Source organism: Poecile atricapillus, chromosome 3, assembly GCF_030490865.1.
Source record: "Poecile atricapillus isolate bPoeAtr1 chromosome 3, bPoeAtr1.hap1, whole genome shotgun sequence".
Taxonomy (NCBI): domain Eukaryota; kingdom Metazoa; phylum Chordata; class Aves; order Passeriformes; family Paridae; genus Poecile; species Poecile atricapillus.
Window position 1 is genome coordinate 105,585,695 of NC_081251.1, and position 24,362 is coordinate 105,610,056.

The 24,362-nt window shown below is 38.6% G+C and overlaps 1 protein-coding gene across 8 annotated transcripts in view; it reads left to right on the forward strand.

Moving 5' to 3' along the window:
- The window catches only part of MAP4K3 (mitogen-activated protein kinase kinase kinase kinase 3), a 65,481-nt gene that overhangs the window by 2,447 nt on the left and 38,672 nt on the right, over positions 1 to 24,362 (forward strand). For 5 of the 8 annotated variants that reach the window (XM_058834245.1, XM_058834246.1, XM_058834248.1 and 2 more), the window contains exons 2-12: positions 5,750 to 5,807; positions 7,942 to 8,065; positions 10,883 to 10,947; positions 13,170 to 13,225; positions 15,915 to 15,962; positions 18,083 to 18,125; positions 18,777 to 18,849; positions 21,172 to 21,303; positions 21,599 to 21,661; positions 21,743 to 21,824; positions 21,926 to 22,036. In XM_058834245.1, coding sequence (XP_058690228.1) covers positions 5,750 to 5,807; positions 7,942 to 8,065; positions 10,883 to 10,947; positions 13,170 to 13,225; positions 15,915 to 15,962; positions 18,083 to 18,125; positions 18,777 to 18,849; positions 21,172 to 21,303; positions 21,599 to 21,661; positions 21,743 to 21,824; positions 21,926 to 22,036 — 855 coding nt within the window. The remainder of the gene's footprint in view (positions 1 to 5,749; positions 5,808 to 7,941; positions 8,066 to 10,882; positions 10,948 to 13,169; positions 13,226 to 15,914; positions 15,963 to 18,082; positions 18,126 to 18,776; positions 18,850 to 21,171; positions 21,304 to 21,598; positions 21,662 to 21,742; positions 21,825 to 21,925; positions 22,037 to 24,362) is intronic. The other 3 variants (XM_058834247.1, XM_058834250.1, XM_058834253.1) reach the window with 2 other exon arrangements.

Sequence of the window (24,362 nt, forward strand, 5' to 3'; positions counted from 1 at the left end):
TTAATAAGCTGACAGTCTTGTTATGTTGAGTCTTGCTAAATGCTGAATTTTTGCAACCTGCTGTCCTGCAGAGCATTGAGAAGCTGAATGCAGAGCAGAGTGACATCTACTTCTCTTACTTTGTTCCAGTTGAACTGAGCTAGAGCAGAGCATGGTTTAAATGTTTGTTTTGTTTTTAAAAAATAAATTATATATATTAAAGAAAAGAAAGGAAGAGTCGCTGTTCTGGAGCTTACTGAATTTGACATAAGAGCTAGTGGTGGGGACTGAGCTGCAGAGCTTGGAAGGGAAGGAGGATGTGGTCAGATGGATACAATCTTGCTGCTGTGAGTCCTGCTCTAGGCCAGTATCCGGAAAGGGACATGTCAGTGCCCTGCCAGTACGGCTTTTTGGCTCAAGCCAGTATTTTACAATTGTCTGCACTCCCACCAAAATTCAGCTTTCAAAAAGGCCTTGGAGCAAATCATAATGGATTCATCACAAGAAAGGTAATGGGTAATTTGTTCATGCCATTAGCTCTCTATCAAATATTCACAGTCAACAATAATGTGTATATTCTAGCTAGCACCAGTGCAAATTTGTTGTAAGAGATGAAGTGTTACCTGAATTGCTTAGTTCTTCATGTATTCCTTGTGTGGGTCATTTCTGGTTTTTGTGTTTCTATATTTCACTGTTGTAAAGAATTTAATTGTATAGGGTGGTCAGCAAAGCTTAAGAGAAGAATTAGGGTTTATTGGTTGTGAAACAGAGATAATGTCCTGTCCTACTCAGTTTCAGGAAATACTCCTAAAGTCAGATGAGGTAGTTGCTTAATTTTGTTAGCTCTGCATTTGTCCTTCTCACATTTAGGAAGACTTTCATGTCTCTTGCTAAGAAATTGCCGTTCTAACAATCCATAGTCGCAGATACTCTCTAAGTTGTGCCATTCCTTTAAGGTTTGGGTCACAAATGCTTTCACGGGGTTTTCTGACTGTATTGTTACGTTTCCTGTTCATCCCCATCCCTGTACCTTTGTTTTTGGTAGTAACTGCAGAGAGTTTGGAAGTATTTTCTGAGGTGATTGTAGGTCCATTTTTTTAAATGTGATTAATTTATATTGCAGCATATCTTTTTAAAAAAAAATCATTGGTTTAATAAAAGTTGAACTTCATTTATCATCTCACAGGTCATTTGTCTAGGGCAAGTGGACTGCTCCAAAGATTTTCAGCACCTTACTGCAAAAAAGGCCCTCATTTTGCTGGAATTCAAACAGTTGTGATAATTAGTGGGATTATTGTTCCTGCAGAGGTTGTCTATTATACTGTGTTTGCCTTATTTCAGTTCTTTTTGGCATTTATGGTTTCAGCCAGATAACAAATGAACACAACACAACTCAGTGGGGTGCACTTTGCTTGAGGTCTCATTTTTCAAAAAGGAAAGCCTGGTTTTTGTTCACCAGCCTGTCAGCATGGAGATTGGTTTTGGTGAGGGAAGATGTATCCACCAGCTTAACTGCCTCGTGCTGAAAACTTAGGGTTCTGTGGGTATCTCTGGAGAACACCTGGTGACTATTACTGCTTTCTGCTGCCATCCGTGTTTTGGGGTGTGTGGTTGCTGATAGAGAGCTTCTGTGTGTTACTGAAAGAGAATGTGTCTAGGTCAGATGAACCTGAATTTTGATGAACTTCTATTTTTCAGTGTCCTCTTCTCTATATGTGTGTGGCCTTGCGCCTCTTTCCTGGGGTGATCCACTAGGGCATCAATTGTTCTTCAGTTTGCTGCTTCTGAAATGTTGAAACTGTGTTTTTTGATAGGCATTTTAGTCTTCCGTTCTTCCTGACTGACATTACAGCTTTTGAAACTTCTTGACTTTGTTAGGAATAAATGTCTGTGTTTTGACATCTTTCTATTCAGCTTTAATTGGTTTTTGAAACTTGTCAGGTAGGCAGCGAGGGGGGTGGATGTTTTGCCATCCCATTTTTACCACACTGAATAAGTGCTATAAGGCTTAGTTTCTGGGACTGTGGTTTCCTTAACCAGTAATCTGTGCTTTGCACAGAGGTTTTTGTTTAACACCAACTTTATCAAACCATTGCTTGCTAAAATTGTCGGTCTGTTGGGTTGTGGTATTGCACTTTCTACCAGAATGTGGAAGCTAATTATTATTAGGGGGAGTCGTAAGGGTTGAGAGAGGCTGAAGAGAAGGGTTCTAAGGGCTGGAAGCAGAGGGCTGGGGAGTCTCTTGGGTGCATTTCCCTGTATAGTGGAGCTAATCAGGCTCAGGAAGCCTCTTTGTACACTGGGATCAGTTTTCCCATGGAGTAGTTACCTGTTTAGAAATCATTTTGTTCAATAGTTGGCACAGGAAGTGGTCAAAACCAGAAGCCCCTGTCTTAGACTTTTGCTTTTTTGGCTTTGTTGCAGCACTATGTGCTTTATGTTAGCAGTTTCCATTTGAAGGATAAACAAAGCCTGACAGCTTTTAGCTTTTATTTCTGGTGGCGGTTTTTTATATAAAATTTTTATCTGATATCCTGCTGTTGTTACAGAGTACAGTAGTAATTATTTCCTGTTTAATTAGGTAGTGCTCCTTCAGCTTAACCTAGCAGTTGGTGGAATTTTTGAAACTCCTGCTCAGATGGCAGTCTAGATCTCTGGGAGAGTGTAATTCTTTCAGCTCCTGATAGAATTAGTGTCCTATAGTTTTCAAGAGCAGGCATTGTATAAATGCTGTATACATTTGGTAAAGTGTCTGCATGTAGATGGAGACATTGTAGGCTAATCTTTACCTCTGGAGAACCTGTATTTCCGTTGACACAGTGAAATCTGCATTTGAAGGAACGGATTGAAGGATCCTGCTCATGAAAACGGGTGGGTGCTGTAAACCTCAGCATCACAAAGGCTGGGAGTTAGAGCACGAAAGAGTGTAAGTGGTAACAAAAAATGAGCTGGGCTTTTCTTACCTGAGCCCTCTTCAAAATTTTAGTTGCATTTCATCAGCTCAAAAGTATTTGCTCAAAGTTCTTCTTCACTCACCTAGTGCTTATTGATTTTCTAGTCTCAAAACCCATAAGAAACTGTCAATTTCAGTGCGATTTTCCTAAATAAAAGTCTAACACAGTATCCTCTACATTCTCAGGTGCTGTGTGGTACATACTTTAGCATCCCCAAATTCAGGGTCAGAGCCAGCTCCAGCAGGTGTTGGAAACCGTACGGTGCCTCAGTCAGTCTATCATTTGAGTGAGCTTGGAGGAGGAATTGCTTCACAGCTAATGATTTGGAAGGTGCTTGAGATCTAGTAAAACCTGTCAGGGGTGCTTCATTCTCATCCCTAGCCTTTACAAGGAGCCCTTGTGTCACTACAATCAGAATAATCTTTTTATATACTCAGATTAACAAAGACGATTCATATTCCTACTGTTGATAACACCTTCAATGCTGATAACTCAAATGGAACAAGATGCAGAGTCTCAGCTTGGAGTCATGTTTTTTAATCTATGCCCTTAAGCACAGAGTAGCCTGCTGTTGCTGAAGGTGTTGGTGGCCTGCATTAAATCAGATTTTCTTCCTCCTTTCTGGCTTTCATAAGCACAGGAAAACCTTCTGTCTTTCTTTCCTTGCCCCAACACCCTGCAGAGCATAGTAACCTATGTAACTGTAATCAGTGACATAAACTCCTGACAACTGGACACAGTATTGTTAAAAACAAATAAAACAAAAAAAACATGAGCAGGGTTTCTGAGGCCTGTGAAATGTTTCCATCCTGGCTTGTGCAGGGTGTGTAACTTCAGGATCTTCTCACTTGTATCTACTACAGTTGTGTCTCATTGATCATCTTATTTGTGCAAGTTGCCCTAAAACAAGTCTGTAAGTGTTAACAAGACTCCCTGTTGATCACAGGTCTTTGTTAAAGCTTCAGTAACTTTTCTTGTTTCTCATGGAGGTTAAAAAGTGCTGATGTTTGATTCGTGAACATTTTGTTTCTATTTGTTTATTGCTGTGAAGAGAATATGTTGGGAAAAAAAATGAGTAAAAATCCTAACTCCTGCTTCAGTGGTGGCACTTTCTCATGTGTTGCCTTTATTCTCTGGTGGATGAGATGAAAGGAACTCATGTTTTTGCTGTTCTTAGTGTCTGTGTGTCCTTTTTCCACCAGTGATGGATGGAGACATTGCTGCCATTGGTGCAGTTGATAAATAATGACTTACAGGGAAGGCTGCCAGAGAAAATTTATTTGTTAACTGCTTTTTCCACAGTCAATCAGGTTTGAACTACTCCTTGACTTTTATAGGATTCCCACTAGTCTCATAATCCTTATGCCTGCAAATTATTTGCAAATGCCAGTGCTCCCAGCATTGCAGCAGTGTTTCCACACCAAAGGGTAGTGAGAGGTTTGAGATCAGCTGTCCAAGGAGTGAGCTGAGTAAATCTCTAAACACCGGAATACCCTCTGCATTTATTTCCAGACTTTATTCTTGTTTACTTTTTATAGTCTTGGGAGTATTTTCCTCTCCAGTTTTGCTTCCACAACAAGGTCCCAAGCTGCCATGTAACAAACCTTGCACATACTTGGTGAGTCCATAAAAGGTCTGAGTTCCTGACTTCCTAAAGTGACTTAAATGAGACTATTGGCAGCTTATAAGGTGGGTCTCTGGCTACATGTGTAAGTTCTGTAATTCTGGCCTTTGCAAAAGCAGGCTCTGAGCTCTGTGTAGGGGTAGTGTGGGCACTGCATTCTGTACTCCTACAGGTACCAAGCCTCCCTTGGGGAGAGAAGAGGCTGTAGCTGGGCATCCTTCAGGAGCTGCTGCTGCTGCTGCTTGAGTGCAGGGAAGCAGCTTTGCTGTCTTCTCTCCATGGTTGGGTGCAGGGGCACAGAAATACTCTGAAAGTCCTCAGCAAATGGCTTCTTGGTTTTCAGTTAGAAGTCAAATGGTACAGCTGTAGAAGAGAAATCATTTTTATAGTAATTTATGTTGCTACTTAATGGCTTTTAAAGAATGTAGCTTCCTTGGTTGCTCAGTGGAACCAAGGCCTTAGCAGGACAGAGCTCTGTTGGTCAGAGCATGGTGCTAATGGCTCAGGCTTGTGGGTTTGATCCCTGTATGGGCCATTCACTTAGGAGTGGACTTGATGAGCCTTGTGGATCCCTTCCAATTCAGAACATTCTGTGTGAAAATGCAGTGAAGCTCCTGAGTCATTGCTGCTGCAGTTGGCTGCTGTGTCTGAAGGGAATGTTATGAGGGGAATGCTCCCTAACTCTGTTGCTTTTTTGAGTCCTTTGCAGCAAGGGGAGGCTGCTGTTGTTGTTGGAGAATAAGGTCCAAGGGGCCTTCAAAAATCATTCCTCAAAATGGGGAAGAAGCATTGCACTACTCTTCTGGGAGTCTTTCAAGTGGTCCCACACACTGCAGAGCACAGTCCTTGGTGTCCCCTGGATCCCTTGTCTGCTGAGAGACCCACATGTGTGACACGTTTTCAATCTCTCAGTTGGTTTGTTTATGGGTTTTAATATGGAAACACAGTGTGGTTGAGGACTCGTATAATTAAAGAGTTGTGTGGTACTGTAATTTCCTGAGCAGACTTAAAGCTTCAGCTCTCAGTACAAACCAGCTGTTTAGTGTTCCCCAACAAGTGGTTCCACTGTGTTAAACCCTTGTTGTACCTCAGTTGCTCTTTGACTACTGCTGTCAGAGAACATCAAGTCAAGAATGCAGAGGTGGGTGCTGCATTCTGCTCTCTAAATACTCCTTTTTTTGTTTCTTTATAGGCTCGAAATGTCAACACTGGTGAGCTTGCAGCAATTAAAGTAATAAAACTAGAACCAGGTAAGTGGTTTCTTAACTGAAGTAGGCCACAGAAACTAAATATTTTTGTGCTTAAGATAACAATTGTACAAAATCAATCAAGTCCACTTATTGAAAGAAGAGATAATTGTTGACTTCTGGTATAGGAAAAAATACACTGTTCTAAAAAAATCATGACAAACAAGATATAAGAGAGAAAATGTAACTGGAGAACAGTTAAGTGAAAGCTGATTAAAATTTCACTCAGAGTTGTGGGATTTTTTTGTCCTGTGTTTGACCCATGCGTTATAAAAATTTCTAGAACAAAGGAAGACAGCAAGGCAAAAAGAACTTGCCTGGTAAAAGAGTAGAGGAAGAAATAAAAAGAAGAGTGAAATTATAGCTGAACATTAGCATCCGGGAGTTGACTACATTTCCTGAAAATCTTTTGGAGGCTCTGATTAGGACTTCACTGTCTTGTAGATTTATGCTTGCACTGTGCTTCTGTGGTGATTTCACATGCACATGCGCCCTACAGATCAGTTCTCAGCCTGCAAAGTCTGTTCTATTAATAAGAGTAGGCCTGTTGAATAGGACTAATCTGGGAATTAAAACATCCAGACTTTTTGTTTAACTTCTAACTGTTGGTGTTCCATTTCCAGATTTAATGTTGGGGTGTGTGTAATATTTTAACTACCTGGTTTGATCCTTAAGGTCTATGTGGGGAAGAAGGGAAAGAAGGTATTAGTTTTTTCCATTTTTTCCTCTTACAGTTCTGGAAGTGGTTAGAAATGTTGTGTTTTCACAGTGTATACACATGTAAAAGTTCAAGACAGGGCAGGATGTTACTAGGTAGTTCAAAAAGTGTATGTTAATCACACTTCCTTACACTGAAAGTGTGATCTGAGATGCTCCTGTCTAGTTCTGCTTCTTTGTGGCTTTTTATGTCATTTCCCATTGCTGGAGTCCTTGGCTGTGCGTGATATGGGTTATCAGTCCAGCTAAGCTGAGCATGAGAACTGTGCTGTGGGCACAGAGCCTGGGGGTGCCCTGCAGCTGGGGGAACTTGCCCCCATGCTGTGGTGATGGGTGAATGATTGGCATCTTGCACTTAAATATTTTTGGCAGCCTTTGGACACCTGAGTGGTGCTCAGAGAATAGGTTTCAGCTGCCCTGCTTTGGAAGTTTTGCAGATTGGAGTACAGTGTGCAGACTCAGGGTTAACAATGTTTGGGGATTTGCTTTAAGGCTTTATGCTACTTTTATTTTGAATGCAGTGAAAATGCTGGTCACATACTGGAGGAATCGTGTCTTTTCATGGAGGTCCTTGTGTGAAAATAAATTCCTCTGTTCTTTAGTGTCTGTGTGTTTAGAGGTCTACCCAGGAGACAGGAAACCATTAACAACACACTACAGATAGATGTTAACTTGCAGCTTATGGTTTGAAATTTGCTGTCAGTTAAATAAAACACATGGGAATATAATATTTCTGGTTATAAATAACTCAATGGATAGGTCATCAGTATGCTAATGTTCTGGGAAAAACTTAAAACATTCCCAAAAGAAAAGCATCTCAGCTGTGTTTTCAGTTTCACACATGGTTTTCTCAGTGTACACATCTGGTAAGAACCTTTACCTTGAATAGAAAGACTTTGGGACAACCATGGTACCAAAGGGTGGGATTCAGATAAATGCCACTCCTGTGTCAGTGTTTTCTGGATGTGAGTTACTCACAGTCCAGAAGTTTACATTCTTGTGGAGTCTGCTGAATTGTTGCAGCAGCAGCCTACTAGTGACTGGTTTTTTGTTTTGTTTTGTTTTTGCTTAGGAAGATGAGCTAACAAGTATGGGCATGTGGCCAAAAATAGCAAAGTTTTGTTGTGTTTTTAAGAACCCAGGCTATTGGCAGGGCTTATGCAGACACAGTGGGGTCTCAGGGAAAATAAGGACTTGAGAAAGAGCTATGGCCAATATTGTAAGAGCTGTCAGCAGATGTGAGGTCCATCTGTCCCAGAATGAAACTTAAGAATATTGTAACTTATTGCTAAGCCCTTGCTAATAAATACTGACTTACAGCTGATTTATGTCTGTGAAACTTGCAGATAATTAGTCTTAATTACTAAGAATGTTTATTTTATAAACACGTGCTGAAAGTTATGATGTGACTATAACCTAGGCCAAAGAAAATGCTCGTTCTACTGCATTTCAGGAGAAGATTTTGCTGTTGTGCAGCAGGAAATCATTATGATGAAAGACTGTAAACATCCGAACATTGTTGCTTATTTTGGCAGCTATCTCAGGTACAGTTTGTTTCTTTTGTTCGCTTAAAAATGTGTCCCTGTCCCCTTGTAAAGGACAAATCTATAAGGTGACATAGGCAAAATATAGTTTACCAAGTATTATCCACGTGTATTTTTTTCATTCACCTGCAAATCTGTTCTATTTACTACAGTGTCTCTAAATAATCTTCCTTCCAGAAAAATTGTTCAGTGACCATGTAGTCATGTTTTCTTGCAAATGAGTTGATACTTAAAAGCTTTGAATTTATTATCTAAGTGGAAAATCAAGCAGAAATATGACAAGTATGAAAAGTCTGTGTATATAGTATCTTTTAAATCTGTTTCAGTAGAATGTCTGGTTTTCCAGCATGTGAACTTCTGACCAGAATGTGAAGGTTTTGTGTTTGTTTCTGGAGGTGAGGTTATTTACATTGTAGAAACATTGACAAATGTATTTAGTTGTCTTACCAGCTACTTCTTTTAACCAGTCATAGTGGGAACAGATTACTTAGTATAACTAATAAAAAGCTGCTTCTGATGATTTTTTAAATTTTCATGTGAAAACAGATAGTGGACAACTACTATTGGTGCACTCAACTTTCTTTAGCATTTTTATCTTGAAACGCTGCCTCGTCTGTACTCAGGCTGGAGGTGCTCTTTCTTTAAAAGAAAAGTTTCCCTCTTGTCTCAGACTATCAAAGTATACCTTTGGAGACCCAGAATTAAATTTTGGCAAATATGCTATATATTTTGTCACTGTCTTACACTCCTCCTTGGTTCCCTCATCTTTCTTTGGCGGAGCACTTCTTTTTTGTCTGTGTAATCAAGTCACTGTCTTTGAGACCTTTTGTTGTCTGAGCTTTTGTTTTCCAAGCATATTTCAATGCTAAGAATAAGAAAAATACTGTTGTCCTATACTTGCTAGTCACCAGCATATGGTTCCCCAAGGATTTCTTCTGTTTGTATAGGGATTTTTCAGACAGTGACATTTCTGCCTTCCTGTTAGCCTGGGTGTTAAGTTGCAGACACTCAGTGGTACTGTTGATCCTGTCTGTTTTGCTTGCTGCTCAGGCCATATGCTCTGCACTAAAGGAGACTCTACACTGTTGCTCTTGGATGTTACAGGGATCTTCACCTGTCTCAAAGTGCTTAGGACAGTGATAAAAAGGCTGGATTGAAAATAAGAAATGCAGTCACCTCTTCTGATCCTCTTACATTGTTTTTTATTTTCTGTAGGGCTTTTGCACACTGGGAAGTGAATGCCCAGTAAGCAAAAGTGAGAATTTACAACACTTTAATGCTTCATGTCTCTTACTTTGTGGGTTCTCTGCTGCTGTCCTAAGGCTGCTGGGAGGGTTCTGGCTTTTTCCCACTTCCACACTGCTGCTACTTTTGGCATCAAACAGGATGCAGCCACATGGGCCCATGAGTCCAGTGCCCCCAAAAGTGTCCTTATCTGAGTCTTGCATCATTGTGGGGAGCAAAGAAGGGACTTGGAGATGTCTCTTCGGTGCTTCTTTCTTACTCAACTTTCTTGCACAGGTTGTCACACTGCTTCTGTGTCTGGCTTTGGTCAGTGGAAAGCTTCAATATTATTGCAAGCAAGGCTTGAATTGACTCCTTGAAATGTATGGAGTTAACAGCCAGGGAATTCTTCTGCTTAAAACTCCTGTAATGCTTGGACAATACCTTTCCCACCCCTAGAGGAAGCAGCTGGGAATGTAGCTTTGAGGGCCATGTCCACTCTGGATATAAAAGGGGAGGACATCCAAGAAAGACAGTTCTCCCTGGAGCAGCAGCTATTCTAGAGTCACCTGCTGGTGAGAACACTTGCAGTCTGCAGCTCAGGAGATAAGCTCAGCACTTCCACCACTGCCTTTCAAAAACCCTGCCAAATGTCTCAGCTGTTCTAACTGAGCCTTATGAATGCAAGACATACAAGACCAGGTCATCAGGAAGCTGCAGAACACCCTTCAGTCTTTCCTTTGGTGCTAATCTGTTACTGTCTGCTCTAAGGCAGTTGTATGGGTTTTTTTTTTTTTTTCCACCTGAGTATTTTGATGGCCAGGAATGACTAGACAAGTCCCAGGCTTTTTGCTCTTCACAGTGTCTTTTTGTGGCCACACGTCTTACCAATGAAAATTACTGAGTGAAAATAGAGTTAATTGCCCTAATAAAAGATACCTTTGAATCCTTCAGCCCATTGTCTATTCTTGGAAGGCACCTTTTATGGAGGTACAGTGAATCATACTGAATTGATTCCCTTATTAAGGAAGAGCTAAATAACTTCCCTTCTGCCACCAAAAATATCCATAGGTATTTTTGAAGAAAAAGACTTCATCTGAGCGGGCACTTACCCACAGCATGGGCTCTGCTCTGCCTAGCTTTGACTAAAGCACTACAGTTTAACTTAATTTGCTGTGAAAGAAATTTGGTTGAGAGACCCCTGGGGCTTTTTGTTTTGTATTTGTTTCTTGTTTGTGTTAACTAGTGTGCTCTGAAAAAAAGCGGAGAAGTGAAAATGAGGAAGAAATAAGAACCCACATCTGTTTTGTGTCTACTCTCAGAAAAATGTATTTCAACAAAAATCAGTGTGCATGTTTCACTAATACTCTTTTTATTGCTTCATTAAAATAGAATATTTTTGACTATTTCATTAGTTACTATTTAGACAATGAAGTGTCGCATAAAGACTAAATTATACTCATTATTTGACTTGTACTTTCCATAATACAGAGCATGTTGTGTTGTGCTTTGTAGTGTTTGAGTCCTTTGACTTCTTTTTTACAAGTTCTCTGCAAATCTGACAGCTAATGAATGGTTTTGTTCACTCTTTAGACGAGACAAACTATGGATTTGCATGGAATTCTGTGGAGGTGGCTCTCTACAGGATATTTATCATGGTACGTCAAGACTTTATTCCTTAAAATCTAACCACAGCTTATTTTCAAAAATTGAAATGATTGCAGTGTTTTGGAATTAGAGAGGAGGAATCCTAAATTTAGTATCCATAATAATTCATTGAAGGTCAATTTTAGCTTATGTTTTTACTTAATTGGTTTGGGTTTTGTAAACAAAGTTAGTGTTTTGAGTTTTTTTCTAGCAGCAGGAGTTATTTCCATCCTTCAGGGGCTCATATGCCCATCACTGCTATTCAAAGGCTGTAAAATTAGACAATATTACATTTTAGAAAGAAAAAAATGATGACTTGATGTGCTGTCTTGCTTCATAGCCATTTTGTTTCTGAGCTTTTGAACTTTGTTTTAGTATAATCTGTACCACTTCCTACAGAAACCTAGGTATGTGGATAGATTAGCATGGATGTTCTTATCCTTTGTAAATTGTTTGAATGTTTGTATACCAGTAGTTCCATGAGGGTCTTTTTAATTTTTTTAAGGTTTTTTTAAGCAGGATGTGTGACATGTGAAAAGCAAAGGTGGTCTCTATATTTGCTTTAGGCTTGGCTTCAGTGAGCAGTCAAAGAAATAAGAGCTGTCTGTGAATCTGTTGGATTAAGTCAGGATCGCTTAACTTGCTATTTTTCAAGAAACAAAATCAGTTTTGAAGGACTCTATTGCCCTGGAATTAAGACCTTTTTAGGAAAGGAGTATGCTCTAAGTGAGTGATGGCTTTGGGGTTCTCAGGTGATGTTTTTTATTGAGGAAGTCCATCTACATTCCAAATGTGAAGATTTTACATGTGAGGGTCTCTTGTGCGTAAGCAGCTTTTTATGTTTACCTTGGGTGCAATTAAGAGAAGCACCAATTCACAAGTTCACACCATGTTCCTGCCATAGACGTTTGAGTGTGGCCTTGGTGATCCTTTACCTCTTTGCTAATTTTGAGAAAAGCATCGTGTTTAATAGGCTTTGTTTTGTGGAACACCTGTAGAGTAGGAAATGAGCTCATGCCACATAAATGCCTGAGCAGATGTCTACAGGAGTGGTTTCCCGTTGCAGCTGATTTTTGGCTTCTCTGCTGTTAGTTAGAATGGAAGGTTCTTTTCTGGTCTTTATTATGTTCTAAAGTGTCCTATTCCAGTTGAACTATAGGTCTCTGTAATCTTGAGTCATTTAAGTTAATCAGAAAGAAATTTCTCAAAACAAAAATAGATGCTTAGATATGCCTACTGTGGGTGCCAATAAATATAGTTCTGTGTGGGCTTGGAGCTTTTCTTTCAGAAAAGAGAAGTTGGATGTAGACATACTTTGAAGATATGTTGCATGATACTAATATTGTAGAAGCTAAGCAGTTAGGTTCTTTAATCTAGATTCATTCTTAACTCTCTACTTCTTCAGTGTCCTTTGAGAAAGTCCATCCAACTTCTCTTTGTTTTCTGTGCAAAACCTGTAAAGGTTACAGTCAGGACTGCATTTCCTGGTCTTAAACCCCTTTAATTTCAGGATCAAAGTCCAGTGACTGGGACGAGTCACAGACCATTCCCTTGCTTGCCGCTCATTGTTTGGTTTGCATATTTGTTCAGAATTTAATCGTTTTCCTCTAAGAGACTTGAGTGAGGCTGGACCCTTGAGGGAGAGAAAGACTCCTCCTTCCCTTGGGAAACTTCTGAACCTGCTTACAGGGGAAGTTTGAGAAGGTGCTTGGTGTGACAGGAGCAGCAGTGAGACAGCTGATTTCGGAGGAAGGCTGAGAAGCTGGAGGGAACAGTTTCTCTGGCAGTGGGAAGGATGGAAGGAGAGAGCAGGTCACAGATGGTACAAAGAACTGCCCGGGGCTCAAAGGGGATTGAACAGAGTTGGCTGCAGCTCTGAGTCACTGAGTTGAAAGTCCAGCACTCTATAGAAGAACACAATGGGTTTGTTCAGGGGAAAGAGTTAGGCTTAAATAATTACTTGTGCTTCTTTTTCCTCTTAATCACTGTGAGATTTAAATACAGAAGAATTAGTAGTTTCCATTCCAATAGTACTGGACATTTTTGACTTTAAAAAATGTTACGGTCTTCGGGATGCTCATACTGGGATAAAGACTAAACGCATTTACTTAGAGATTTATAGTGTAAGGTCCTATCAGTGTGAATGGAAGTAATTGAAGTATGAATTTGGAATGGGCAGTATCTTACGTGATTTTGAGATTTTTTAAAAATTTTTTCTTCCCTTACATTTCAGTGACTGGACCACTATCAGAGCAGCAGATTGCCTATGTTAGCAGAGAGACACTACAGGTAGTGTATCCTCAGGTTCTTGTGGTTGTGTACTTAATGTAAAAGTATTAAAAGCTAAGAATAAAAGCTACAAATAACATGTGTTGCCATGGAAGTCTGGTAATCGGATGACACAGCATTTTTCTCAGACTTCTGGGGAGGTTCCATATTACAGTCTAGAAATTTGTATAATTGCATAATCTAAAATTACCCTGGATCATTTGAAGAAAGCTCTTGTCATCTTTCTGCTATTAATTTTATATTTGTTTTTAAAAGGGGGGAAGCAGCATGTTTTCTTAACCCATATCTGTGGTAAAACCTAGTTACTGCACTTTTGAAGGAAAATTAAAACACTCAGCTTTGCATATCTTACAATTGATCTGTGCCAATAAGATAAAAATTACCTGTGTGCTTGAGATGTTGAAGGTAAGGTCATTAGCCTCTCCTTGTGAGTATTCTGGCTTTAATTTTTCTTTCCTAAATTACAGGTTCAGTACAGCAGAAAAACTTAATCAGAAACTACTTTTTGATGGCGGTCTTGCTTCTCTGTGAGAGCAGTTCTTGACTTTCAATGTAAACCTGGTGAATGCCATTGGTCGAGACCTGCTGCCTCTCTCTTTCGAGATAGCTCTATTCCAAGCCATCTCCCTTGGCTGTCACTTATCTCCCTGTGCTATGCCAGAGACTGCTGCCTTCTGACTTACAGGATTTGATGCTTTTTTTTTACTTACAGATCAGCCTTATGTGACATCTGGGAGCATTAAGGGTTTTGAGTCTTTAAACTTCAACTAGATGAGGTTGCTCAGAGCCCTGTCCAACCTGACCGTGAATGTTTCCAGGGATGGGGCATCCACCGCCTCTCCCTGCAACCTTTTCCAGTAGTTCATCACCATCATAAAATTCTTCCTTTTATCTAATCTGAATCTACCCTCCTTTACTTGAAAACCATTACACCTTGTCCTGTCACAACAGGCCCTGCTAAAAAGTTTGTCCCCATCTTTTTTACGAGACCTCTGCACATTCGCTGAGGATGCCCTTGATCCCAATGTCTATATCAACAATGGAGATATGAAACAGTCTAGTGTGGGACCCTGATGGACACCACTTGTCACTCTGGACATTGAGCTTGTTTATCTCTTGATAGTCATTCTTACCCACCAGATAGTCCATCAATCAAATCTGTAATATGGAGGAGTAGTGTAGAATGGAATTTATGAAGCCATTTATTTGGGAAGATGTCTTGGTTAATATATAGAAACTGTATGAGAGAGAAAAGCTTACTATTTTGGATTTTCTAAATGTTAATAATTGACCAATTTTTCTATACTTGAAATTGTCTGTACAATCATGTTTATAATACTCTGACCCAATATAATGCATGTAGTTTCAGATATCTTGTTGCAGCTTATAATGGAACACCGTTTTCCTGAGTAAGAAGTCTGAGAATATAGGCTGTTGTCCATCCATAGAAGTAATTTGTCCAATATTAGTTTTGCCACCAGTGTCCATGAATCCAGAGTCTCACTTGGGTGCTGAAGTTAACATTCAGTCTCCATATTTAGAAGCCTATTGAATCCTCCATTTTCAAAAAATACTTGCTGTCCATTTTCCTGGAATCTATGAGATTTGATTCTGAAAATATGGATCTTTTAAATATGACCTTTAAAGTAATTGTCTCCAGACATTCAGTTTCGAGAATGGTGACTTCACATTCTTCCAGGGCAGTGGTAAAAGTGTGTGAATTAATGGTCTTTGTACGCCAATAGCATCCAGAGTTTTAAGGAGTGTACATGGGACTCTTCTGCCTAATGCTAGTTGTTGCAGTGGTCTGCTAGAGGCTTTGATTAATTACACTTGAAATTTTGCAATCAACTCTCTGATGTCTTGCATGAGCTGGCAAAAAAAATGAGTCTTGACATGGATATTTCCCATGAACATAGAGCCTAGTGGAGGTTCATGGTCACCGAACAAGGAAGATGTTTGTGTGTGATTTTACTCCTTGAAGAGAATTTTAGCGATAAGCCTAGAGTGTCCAAAGTGACACGGTCTCTGATTTGTCATGCAGGGATTTGGTTCTAGAGAGTTCTTCCAGAATTTAAATTTAATTTCTAACTTGTGTTGAGTCTTAAAATGTTTTGGTATTGTCATCGAGACCCAGGTGGCCAAATGCTTTTGCAGAAATCCATGAAATAGAGTTGAGCTCTGGTGTTAGACCCAACACACTGCCTGCTAGCACATTTCTAGACTTGATGGAAATACTTAATGATATTAATTAATGATAGGAAATAGCTTTACCAGTGGTCCAGTAATCTGACTGCTGAACAGAGGACTCCTAGGCAATTTACCAGTAATTACTTTGGTCTTAAAAGGTGACAGTTACCATGTCCAGAGCAAAACTTGTTTGGGGAATATTCTTCCAGCAGAGGTGGTGACTGGTATTGCTTCCATCTATCCTGTGTTTTAGATATTGGATAAACATCTAAATATCTTTATAAAGATATTTAGGTATGCTATTTTATATAAAGATATTAGATAATGCTGCTACATCTATTGAATCTACAGCAAATTACACTAAAATATAAAAATGTTCTTCAGTCAGTGAGTCATTTAGATGATTAAATTGGATCCTCAATATACATGGTAATTAAATAAGAAATATATGTCAAATGAAAAATGTTGGACTAAATTACTATTTAAATATTTTATGCAGGGACTATATTACCTTCACAGTAAAGGAAAAATGCACAGAGATATAAAGGTAAGTAAAAACTGAAGGGGTTTTTGGTGCTTTTAAAATAGGTTACATCACCTCCAGTGGTCTTTACTGTTACTTATCTATTTTTAGTACATGCCTGAATATGTAGGGATTTTTAATCTATTAGAATGAAATAAAAGTTTCTGCCCAAGGGGAAAAAAAAAAAAAAATTTCTTTAAAACACATGCAAGGAAATAGTTTGTTCATAAGCATACTGTTTATGTGACCAGTGCTGTGAAATTTAGCCATCAGCTGGTGTCCAGGGCAGTGTGTGTTCAGATGGCTGTCAGGGTGTGTGCTCTGTGCAAAAGAAAGGTTTGCTCTTCCCACAGCTTCTCCAGGGAGCTCCATATACCCTTCTTTTAGAACCAGCTAGTGAGCAGAGCTCTTGCTTTGCCTTCTTCCATCGTGGTGAGCAGATTGCAGGGCAGAGGCTGCTGTTCTGTGCGGTTCTCGGAGACTACTTCTGTCCCCTCCCTCGCATGCTAAAAATAGAGAGGGTGCTGCAAATCAGGCTATTAGTACTGACTTGCTTAAATCTCCATCTCAGCAAAGCTATATCAAAAGTTTTTGATTTTTTTCTATTTTATATTCTATTATATCTTTCTATTGTGCAGACTCTTAGACTCTGTTATAGTTTCCTTCTGGTGCTTCCTGTTGGCTTTTTGTTCCTGAAGTTTTACTACCTAGTTTTTCCAAAGCCCTTCCAAACCTGGCAAGCTTCCTTCTGGAAATCTGACAGTAAATCATCCTATTCTTTGTGTTGTTGCATGCTGTTGGTTTAGTTGGTTTTGGTTTGGTTTTTTCCCCAGCAGCTTGAACTGTAGTTGCCTTCATGCAGCCTGATTCCAAATTGTTCTCAATGGCTGCAGAAGAATATTTGGGTTTTGAGCAATCACAAAAGTAATTTCTGAATGAAAGATTACTTCAGGCACCAAAATTAAATGTTTTCCACTATAATTTATAGAATTATTGTCAGGATATAGTACACAGATACTTTTTCTGAGCAGAACTGTGCTAATAACAGATGCTTATGGTGCTTACATTGAGAGGATTTTTTTTTTTTTTAAATAAAGCTGTTCTCACGAGCATGGAAAAGTACTGTCTTCATCTGCAGATTGCCTGACTGCTGAATTGTGTTTGCTTCCCTCAGTAGCTAAGTTCCCTGTTTAGAGTACCTGTCCTGTTAGCTTGAAAGGTGAACAAGGTCAAGAGCATGTAAGCAGGGCTGTTACACTGTTTGCCAAGCTCATTAACTGAGCTTGTGCAGCATGGGCCAAGTTAGCTGCATTTTATTGCAGGCCTGGCTTTTCCTGCTCTGGGAAAAGCCATAATCTGTAAAAACACACATTTTTGGAGGTTCATCTCTGCTGTCTTTCCATCTGCCTGATGGGCAGTGCTGTACTGACATTCGGAGCTGTGTTTAGCCAGCTCTAGCCTTCACGCAGCCCAACCTGTACCTGGTTTCAGTCTTCAAATTAGGTTTGTTCTCAGTCCTTTTATCTTGTAATTTTGTAATACAAACCTCTCTTTTGGGTTAATTCTGGTTATTGAGCTGAAGTGAGTGGAGCACACAGCCACACAAAAATGACCTCTCCAAATCCTGCATGAACAGAATCTCTATTGCATAAGGACGGAAGTAGCTTTGCTAAATGCTTGATTATTGAGGCAGGTCCTTAAGGCTATAATTGTAAGCATGGCTCTCAAACAAGACCGAATGAGCTCCTCCTTTTGAAAAGAAAATGAAATTGTTTCCACTTTGACCTTTTGAGTTCCTGTTTCCTTTTAGTCATTGTAAATAGAAAAAAGTAAGAATTAATCAGCACAGGCAAACACTGTTTATTGAGAGGTTTTGTGTGCAATGCAAACTCTGTAGTACCATAGGCTAAACTAAAAATTAATGAAAAACTGTATATCTGAGGAGATTTTTTTAATAACAGAATGTCAGCTTGCTAGTTTCACAAACATTTCCTTGATAAGGCTGCAGATTTATTGAACACAATCCTTCCGTTGCCTTTGGCCCCTAATTTGCTGTAGGATCCCACATATTTCTTTTTTTTTTTTATGTGGTATTGGAGGAACTGGCATGTTTTAATTCAAGTAAACTTTTCTTTTTTGTAAAGGGAGCAAACATTCTTTTAACGGATAATGGACATGTAAAACTAGGTGAGTTAATACATCTTAGTGCTTAAACTTGAATATTTTTATGTGCTCTAAGAAAAGTAGCATGCTCTATTTTGTTTAATGAGGTGATGGTTCATGTAAGGAATTAATGAATATCAGGATTCTTTTTATCTTGCTGGTAGTATCTAACTAAACCATCCAGTTAGTATCAGAGGATTAGTTGGAGTAATTTTGGAATAGTGAGGTAAAAGACCTGATATTGTAAGGGAAAAATAAATCAAATCACAAGATTTTATAAATTTTTAATAAAATCTACCATCCAGAGTCCTTAAATGTGCAATGTACCTCAAAAGCTTACCTGAAAGAATCTCTTTGGTAACACAAAATGAGGTGTTCTGTCTCATTAAAACCCTTCATGTGCCTGTTAGGTCATCTGTGCCAGCTTGCTCTTCCTTGTGTGGATGAGGGACATTTGTGTGCATGTTTGGCAAGTGACTGAGGGGAGCTTACCAATGGTATCTGAGACAAACCAAGTTTCTATTATTTGCTTTTGTTATTTATTTTTTGTTAAATATTTCCAGTATATTTAAGAACCTCTTAACAGTGGGGAAACCAAGCTTGTGTTCATTAACAATTAATTACATCAAATCACTTGTTAACTGTCATTTTGTTTCTGCCTTTTTTTCTTAATAGCTGATTTTGGAGTATCTGCACAGATAACAGCTACAATTGCCAAAAGGAAATCATTCATTGGCACCCCATATTGGTAACTGTGTTTTACTTGACCATTAATGTAATGGTAACACACATAATACTGTTGAAAATTTATGATAAAGGCATGCTCTGTCACTTGCTGGGTAGAGTAACCACTGAAGGCTGTGTCAGATTTTCTGGTGATCATATCTGTGTTACTCATTCCAAATCCTGAACTAGCTGAGTGTCAGAGAAAAGGCTTTAATGCTCTGAAAACTTGAAAGGCTGTGTATTGCCATCATTGTTGACTAATTTGTCTTAATTTAGTAAAACCTAAAAACTAGCAGCAATTTTGCTTTTTTTAAACTTTGATCTTAAATATTTTTTTACTCCCTGATTTTCTATTTTGGTGTTTTATGTTATTTCCCCTCCAGCTTAGATAAGGCTTTTCTGCAACCTTTCAGTTGATGAATTTCCTTTGTCTTCACAGATCCACAGATGTTTGCCATTTGTGAACTGTTTCTCTAAGCTATTTTCCCCCTTTTTTACCTAAACTGATTGAATTCTGTGATGCAATTCTATCTGTACTGCATCTCTCGTCTTCCCTATTAAACTAGGGTGTATAATTTTTCTTACCCGAAGTTCTGCCTTTCATTTTATCCTTTTCCTACTGGAAGTGGTTGTCCCCTTTCACCTTGAATTAAATGAGATACATTCTCCACTGTAAAACAGCGCTTTTGTCATATGTTTCACAGACAGATAATGAATTCTGTAGTCTGACAGCATAGTAGGTGCAAGATAAAAATATACATAATGGAAAAAATCCTATGTTCAAATATTGACTTGAAATAGCCAAGCACTGTATTTTTAGCATTTTTCTTCACACCAAGGCTTTATTTCCTGTTAAGAATAACACAACCACCCATCAGTCATGATTGTGTGATCACTTTGTGTCTCTTTCCCAAGATGTCTGGGTGACCTCAGTCCTTGCCTGTAACTTTCAAATCATGCCAGGCTTCTCAAATGACCTTAAATAATAACTTTGAAAGTATTATATAGGTTAAATGCTGATGAAAAGCATCGGTTGTTCTTTGCAAAGCTGCTGAGAGATTTGAGAGAAGAATCAAGGAAGCAAATTTTCTGAGATTGCAGAGAAGAAAATTTAGTTGAAGCAGGCCATGTGAAGGTTTTAGTGGTCATTAGATCTATATGTGTCTCAGGGCAGGTGAACTGCAGGGCTAGTAACCCTTCCATTTAAATGTTTAACCCATGTTCCCTCTCTTCTATGATAATTCCCTCATTTTTGATTTAGAGCAATTGGGATTTTTAATGAACTTGGAAGAAATATATCTAAATATAGTTTAGTTATGCAAACGTGAAGGAAATTCTACCACCGAGCCTGCTGATGTTTTCAGATCTACAGATAAGGAGTGGAAAGGGCCCGCAAGGGTCACTGAGTCCAACTCTTAGCCCTGCACAGGACATTCCCAAGTGTCACACCATGTGCCTGAGAGCATTGTCCAAACAGTTTTTGAGCTCTGGCAGGCTTGGTGCCTGTGACCACAGGATATCTGTATTTGAATAATGCATCAGTTGAGATGCTGCTTGCTGATCTACTGGAGCACTCTCTAAGTGACTTCATCTGTGTTAAATTTATTGAGTTATTTAGTGCTACTTTTCAGGTGATCTGGACTGATAAATCTCAAAGCTAAGAAATATTAACTTGTTGGCCACCTTGTAGGACTACATAGGACAGTCAAATTCATAATTCACTTTGGCCATTCAAAACACGTGACAATTGCAAGTGAATAATTTCCTTTAGGTATTCCTATTTATGTGCCAGTTATGTTTGTTCATTTTTGCCACCTGAGAATGTGAAACCACTTTGTTGACTTAAAGAGGTCACCTGACATGAGTGAGACAGACTTTACAAACAAGGAGTGCTCTATACAGAGGTGACAATGAGTCTCATGCTTTCAGGATACAAGAAAGCTGACATTTTATTGCTTTTTTTCTTGTTAGAATTCTTTTCTTCAAAGACAGTGGATCACTTTCTGGGCAATATGTAAATCTGGGTATTATGTAGATTTTATTGTTGTTGAATAATTATACTTTGGGCTCTTTAGTTGTTGAGTAGTATTTTCTGTAGTATATTGATTTCATCCACTTACTCCTAAATGACCATTTTTGAAACTGTCTCTTAGTTACTAGAAGATGACTGAGAGGAACTTCAGGTGTATATTACATAAGTTTTTACACACACACTTAGGTGTGTATATATCTATAAATACTGTGATCTTACAGTTCGAGAGAGTTAAGGAAGAGAATACTATGTGTAAAAAGAATGTTTGATTTGTGGTGAGAAGTTTACCTAAAAATGTCTTTTACTGTTCAGGATGGCACCAGAAGTTGCTGCAGTAGAAAGGAAAGGTGGCTATAACCAACTCTGTGATCTGTGGGCAGTTGGAATAACTGCAATAGAGCTTGCTGAACTTCAGCCTCCAATGTTTGACCTACATCCAATGAGGTTAGTAAGGGGTTAGAGCTTGGTGGGTAAATGCAGCTAATTAAATAATCCATTTGAAGAGATGGCTCTGTGCTTGTGGGTTTTGGTTTTGGGAGTACTGCAAGGCCACTGGGCTTTGAGTGTTCCAAGTGAACAGGGCAGAAATTGTAACAACTTCTGGTGCATAAGTGTATAAAGTCTTGGTTGAGTCTCTTAAGCTGATGGGACTTCTTGCCTATTAAAGAAAGTGTTTAATGATTTATCTCATGTGTATTGCAGTGTAACCACAGAAATACTGTTGTTCTTTTTTTTTTAGAGCACTTTTTCTAATGACAAAAAGCAACTTCCAGCCTCCTAAATTAAAGGACAAAATGAAATGGTAAGTACTTTTTTGTTTCAGTAGATAATGAATGTACTGTAGTGGGAAAGTGATTTTAATGTTTAGCACTTTGTTTTACAGGTCCAATAGTTTCCATCATTTTGTGAAAATGGCACTTACAAAAAATCCTAAAAAAAGACCTACGGCTGAAAAGTTGCTACAGGTATAAATTTATGTATGAAGGTTTTTTTTAAAGTTATAAAATTAAAATATGCTTAATATGAGTGGCTGGAATTTTAAGCTGTGTTTCCCTCTGTCTTTCAGCATCCCTTTGTTACCCAGCCATTAAATCGAAGTCTTGCCATTGAACTTTTGGATAAAATGAATAATCCTGATCATTCCACTTACCATGATTTTGATGATGATGATCCTGAGGTAGGAATATCTTTTAATCGTAGAATCAGATTAAATTTTTGTTTCCCAGCAAAACTAAATGATTGTGATTTATTGAGCCCCAGGATTTTTTGTGGTCTTGGGATAGTCTCAAGGGTTGCTTTTACTATTAGTTACACTGCTCTGTCACTCACAGAGGCACATAGCAAAAATCATTGTATTTTTGGGAAGGGTAGCTTGAAGAGAAAGAGATTTAAATGCTTCAAAATTTTGTTTATTGCTGTTCTTCTACAATTTTTAAAAGGCAAATGTGGTCTGCTTCTCCAGTCTTGAGTTTTGTCATGCATTCTGCTATATGTTTTTGTGGAGTTACATCTCCATCTGCAAAGAAAGCATTCATAAAAATGGTTTTATACCTGTGGAGGAGAGAATGATCCTGTAATTGGTTTGTTTTGTTCAGTGGTTTGAGTGTGTTTTTTGCAGATTGTATTTTTCATCTTAGAATACTTTGAAACTTGATTTCCTTTACAGTTTTGTCATAGAGTTTCTGATTTTGTGTTCAAACAGCTGGGAAAAAGTAGACTGGTTATGTAAGATGATAAACAGCACAGGACTGAAGTGTTTAATAAATAAGAGAAAAGAGATAAATATTCTGTTACTTCATCCTGTCTTCAGGATGTCTACATCATCTCTGTATGTTACTGAATACTTTTCAAATGTTTACAGTTCCCTGGTAGCCATTTTTTTGAAGAAAAAATGTAATCCTTTTAACACAAATGCCATTGATTCTTTAATTACATGTTTTTGGTTCTTTTTAATGGGTAAACTAGTCTAAAAACGCCTTCAGAGGAAAAGAAGCTTAAAAGCTTCTTTTAAGAAAGAATAGTTAAGAAAGAAATAAGAAGGTTTAAGCTTAAAAATAATTCCAACTAATTTAAGGGACTAATTTTCAGATTTTACAAATAAAATGAGTTTTTACCCCCTTGAACAGCAAAGACCAGTTGACTTGCACCAAGTCTTCTAAAAGCTAAAATAAAAAAATGTGGAAAGAAGCCAAAGTGAAATAGATTATTTTTTGTGTTGTGGGGTGCAGTGCTTAGACATATTCCAAATGAGAGGGAAAGAGATGAAAACATAAGGGTGGAATAATAGTCAATACTTTTAAAACCAAATCTATACAGTGGGAGTGGGAGAAAAATTTAGTAGACTTTTGTGATTAAAAAAAAAAGTTAAAAGTCAAGTACACAGGAAATTCTTTAATGTGGCTGGCTTGTCACTTAAGACAAAGGTGTCTCTTCAGTGTCCTTCTCTCTCTGCTCAGTGATGAGTGAGAGTTCTGAGGCCCTTTAAGAGGTGTTTCTTAGCTTACAAAATAGTCTTCACTCTATGTCCCCTGACTTAGCATTAAGGAGGCTCTTTTGTTGTCTGCTGTGTGACTTACCAATTATCCCATAATGAAATGTGGGATCAGGAACAGAAACTGTGCCTTGTCTGGGGAGAAGCTTAGCACGTTTTGTGTTTCAGATGAAGAATCTCACCACAGGCAGAGCAGTTGTTGGCATTGTGGTCTTTCCTATAATAAAATGAGTGGAATGAGAAGTTTATGTGCTCCTTTTATGCACAATTTAACTTCCTTCAAAACTCACCTGCTCACAGAGGCAACTGGAGGTGTTAATTTAGGGATTGGCTAGTCCTGTACTTGTCACAATTTGATGAATGTATCCATCAAAAACCATAAGAAGTGACGAAGCATGGTACAACATAACATAGTCCAAAAACACCGTTGAGAATTGAGAGCTTCAGACCTACTCCCCAGTTTGTTTAGAGCTATGGACTTATTTGGGTGGTGGTGTTAAATGTTTTGAGGTTTTTTGGTAGATTGTTTTTATTTTTTGGGGACTAGAGAGCTTTTCTCTCTGTCAGTAGTCTTTGAAGGCAAGTCTGCTGCCCTTTGTGGTGACAGGTCTTTACTTGGCCTGTGCTGCTTTTAGGGGAATGCAATCTGCTACTGCTTGGATAGTCCGCAGAGCTGTGAATTTGACACCACTCTGAGGAGTACCATACTACATCTTTAAATCATTCTAAACTCAAATGTGAAGTGTTTAATGTGTGAAAACTAAAACCCATGCCACTATTTGGGTATAATTTTAAAAGTTCTCTTGCTCATGCAGCTGTTGGTCATTTGGCAGCGGTATCTGAAACTGGCTTTTGCAGTATCTTCCCTACCCCTGCTCATGGCTTCACTTAATTTCCCATTCAGTCATGGACAGGATCTCTGGTTGGGACTCTGGACTTAGGAGATGTTGACAATTGCCTGTTCTCCCTATTTCTATGACAGTGATTCTCGGGATAAATGTGGTATTAGCTG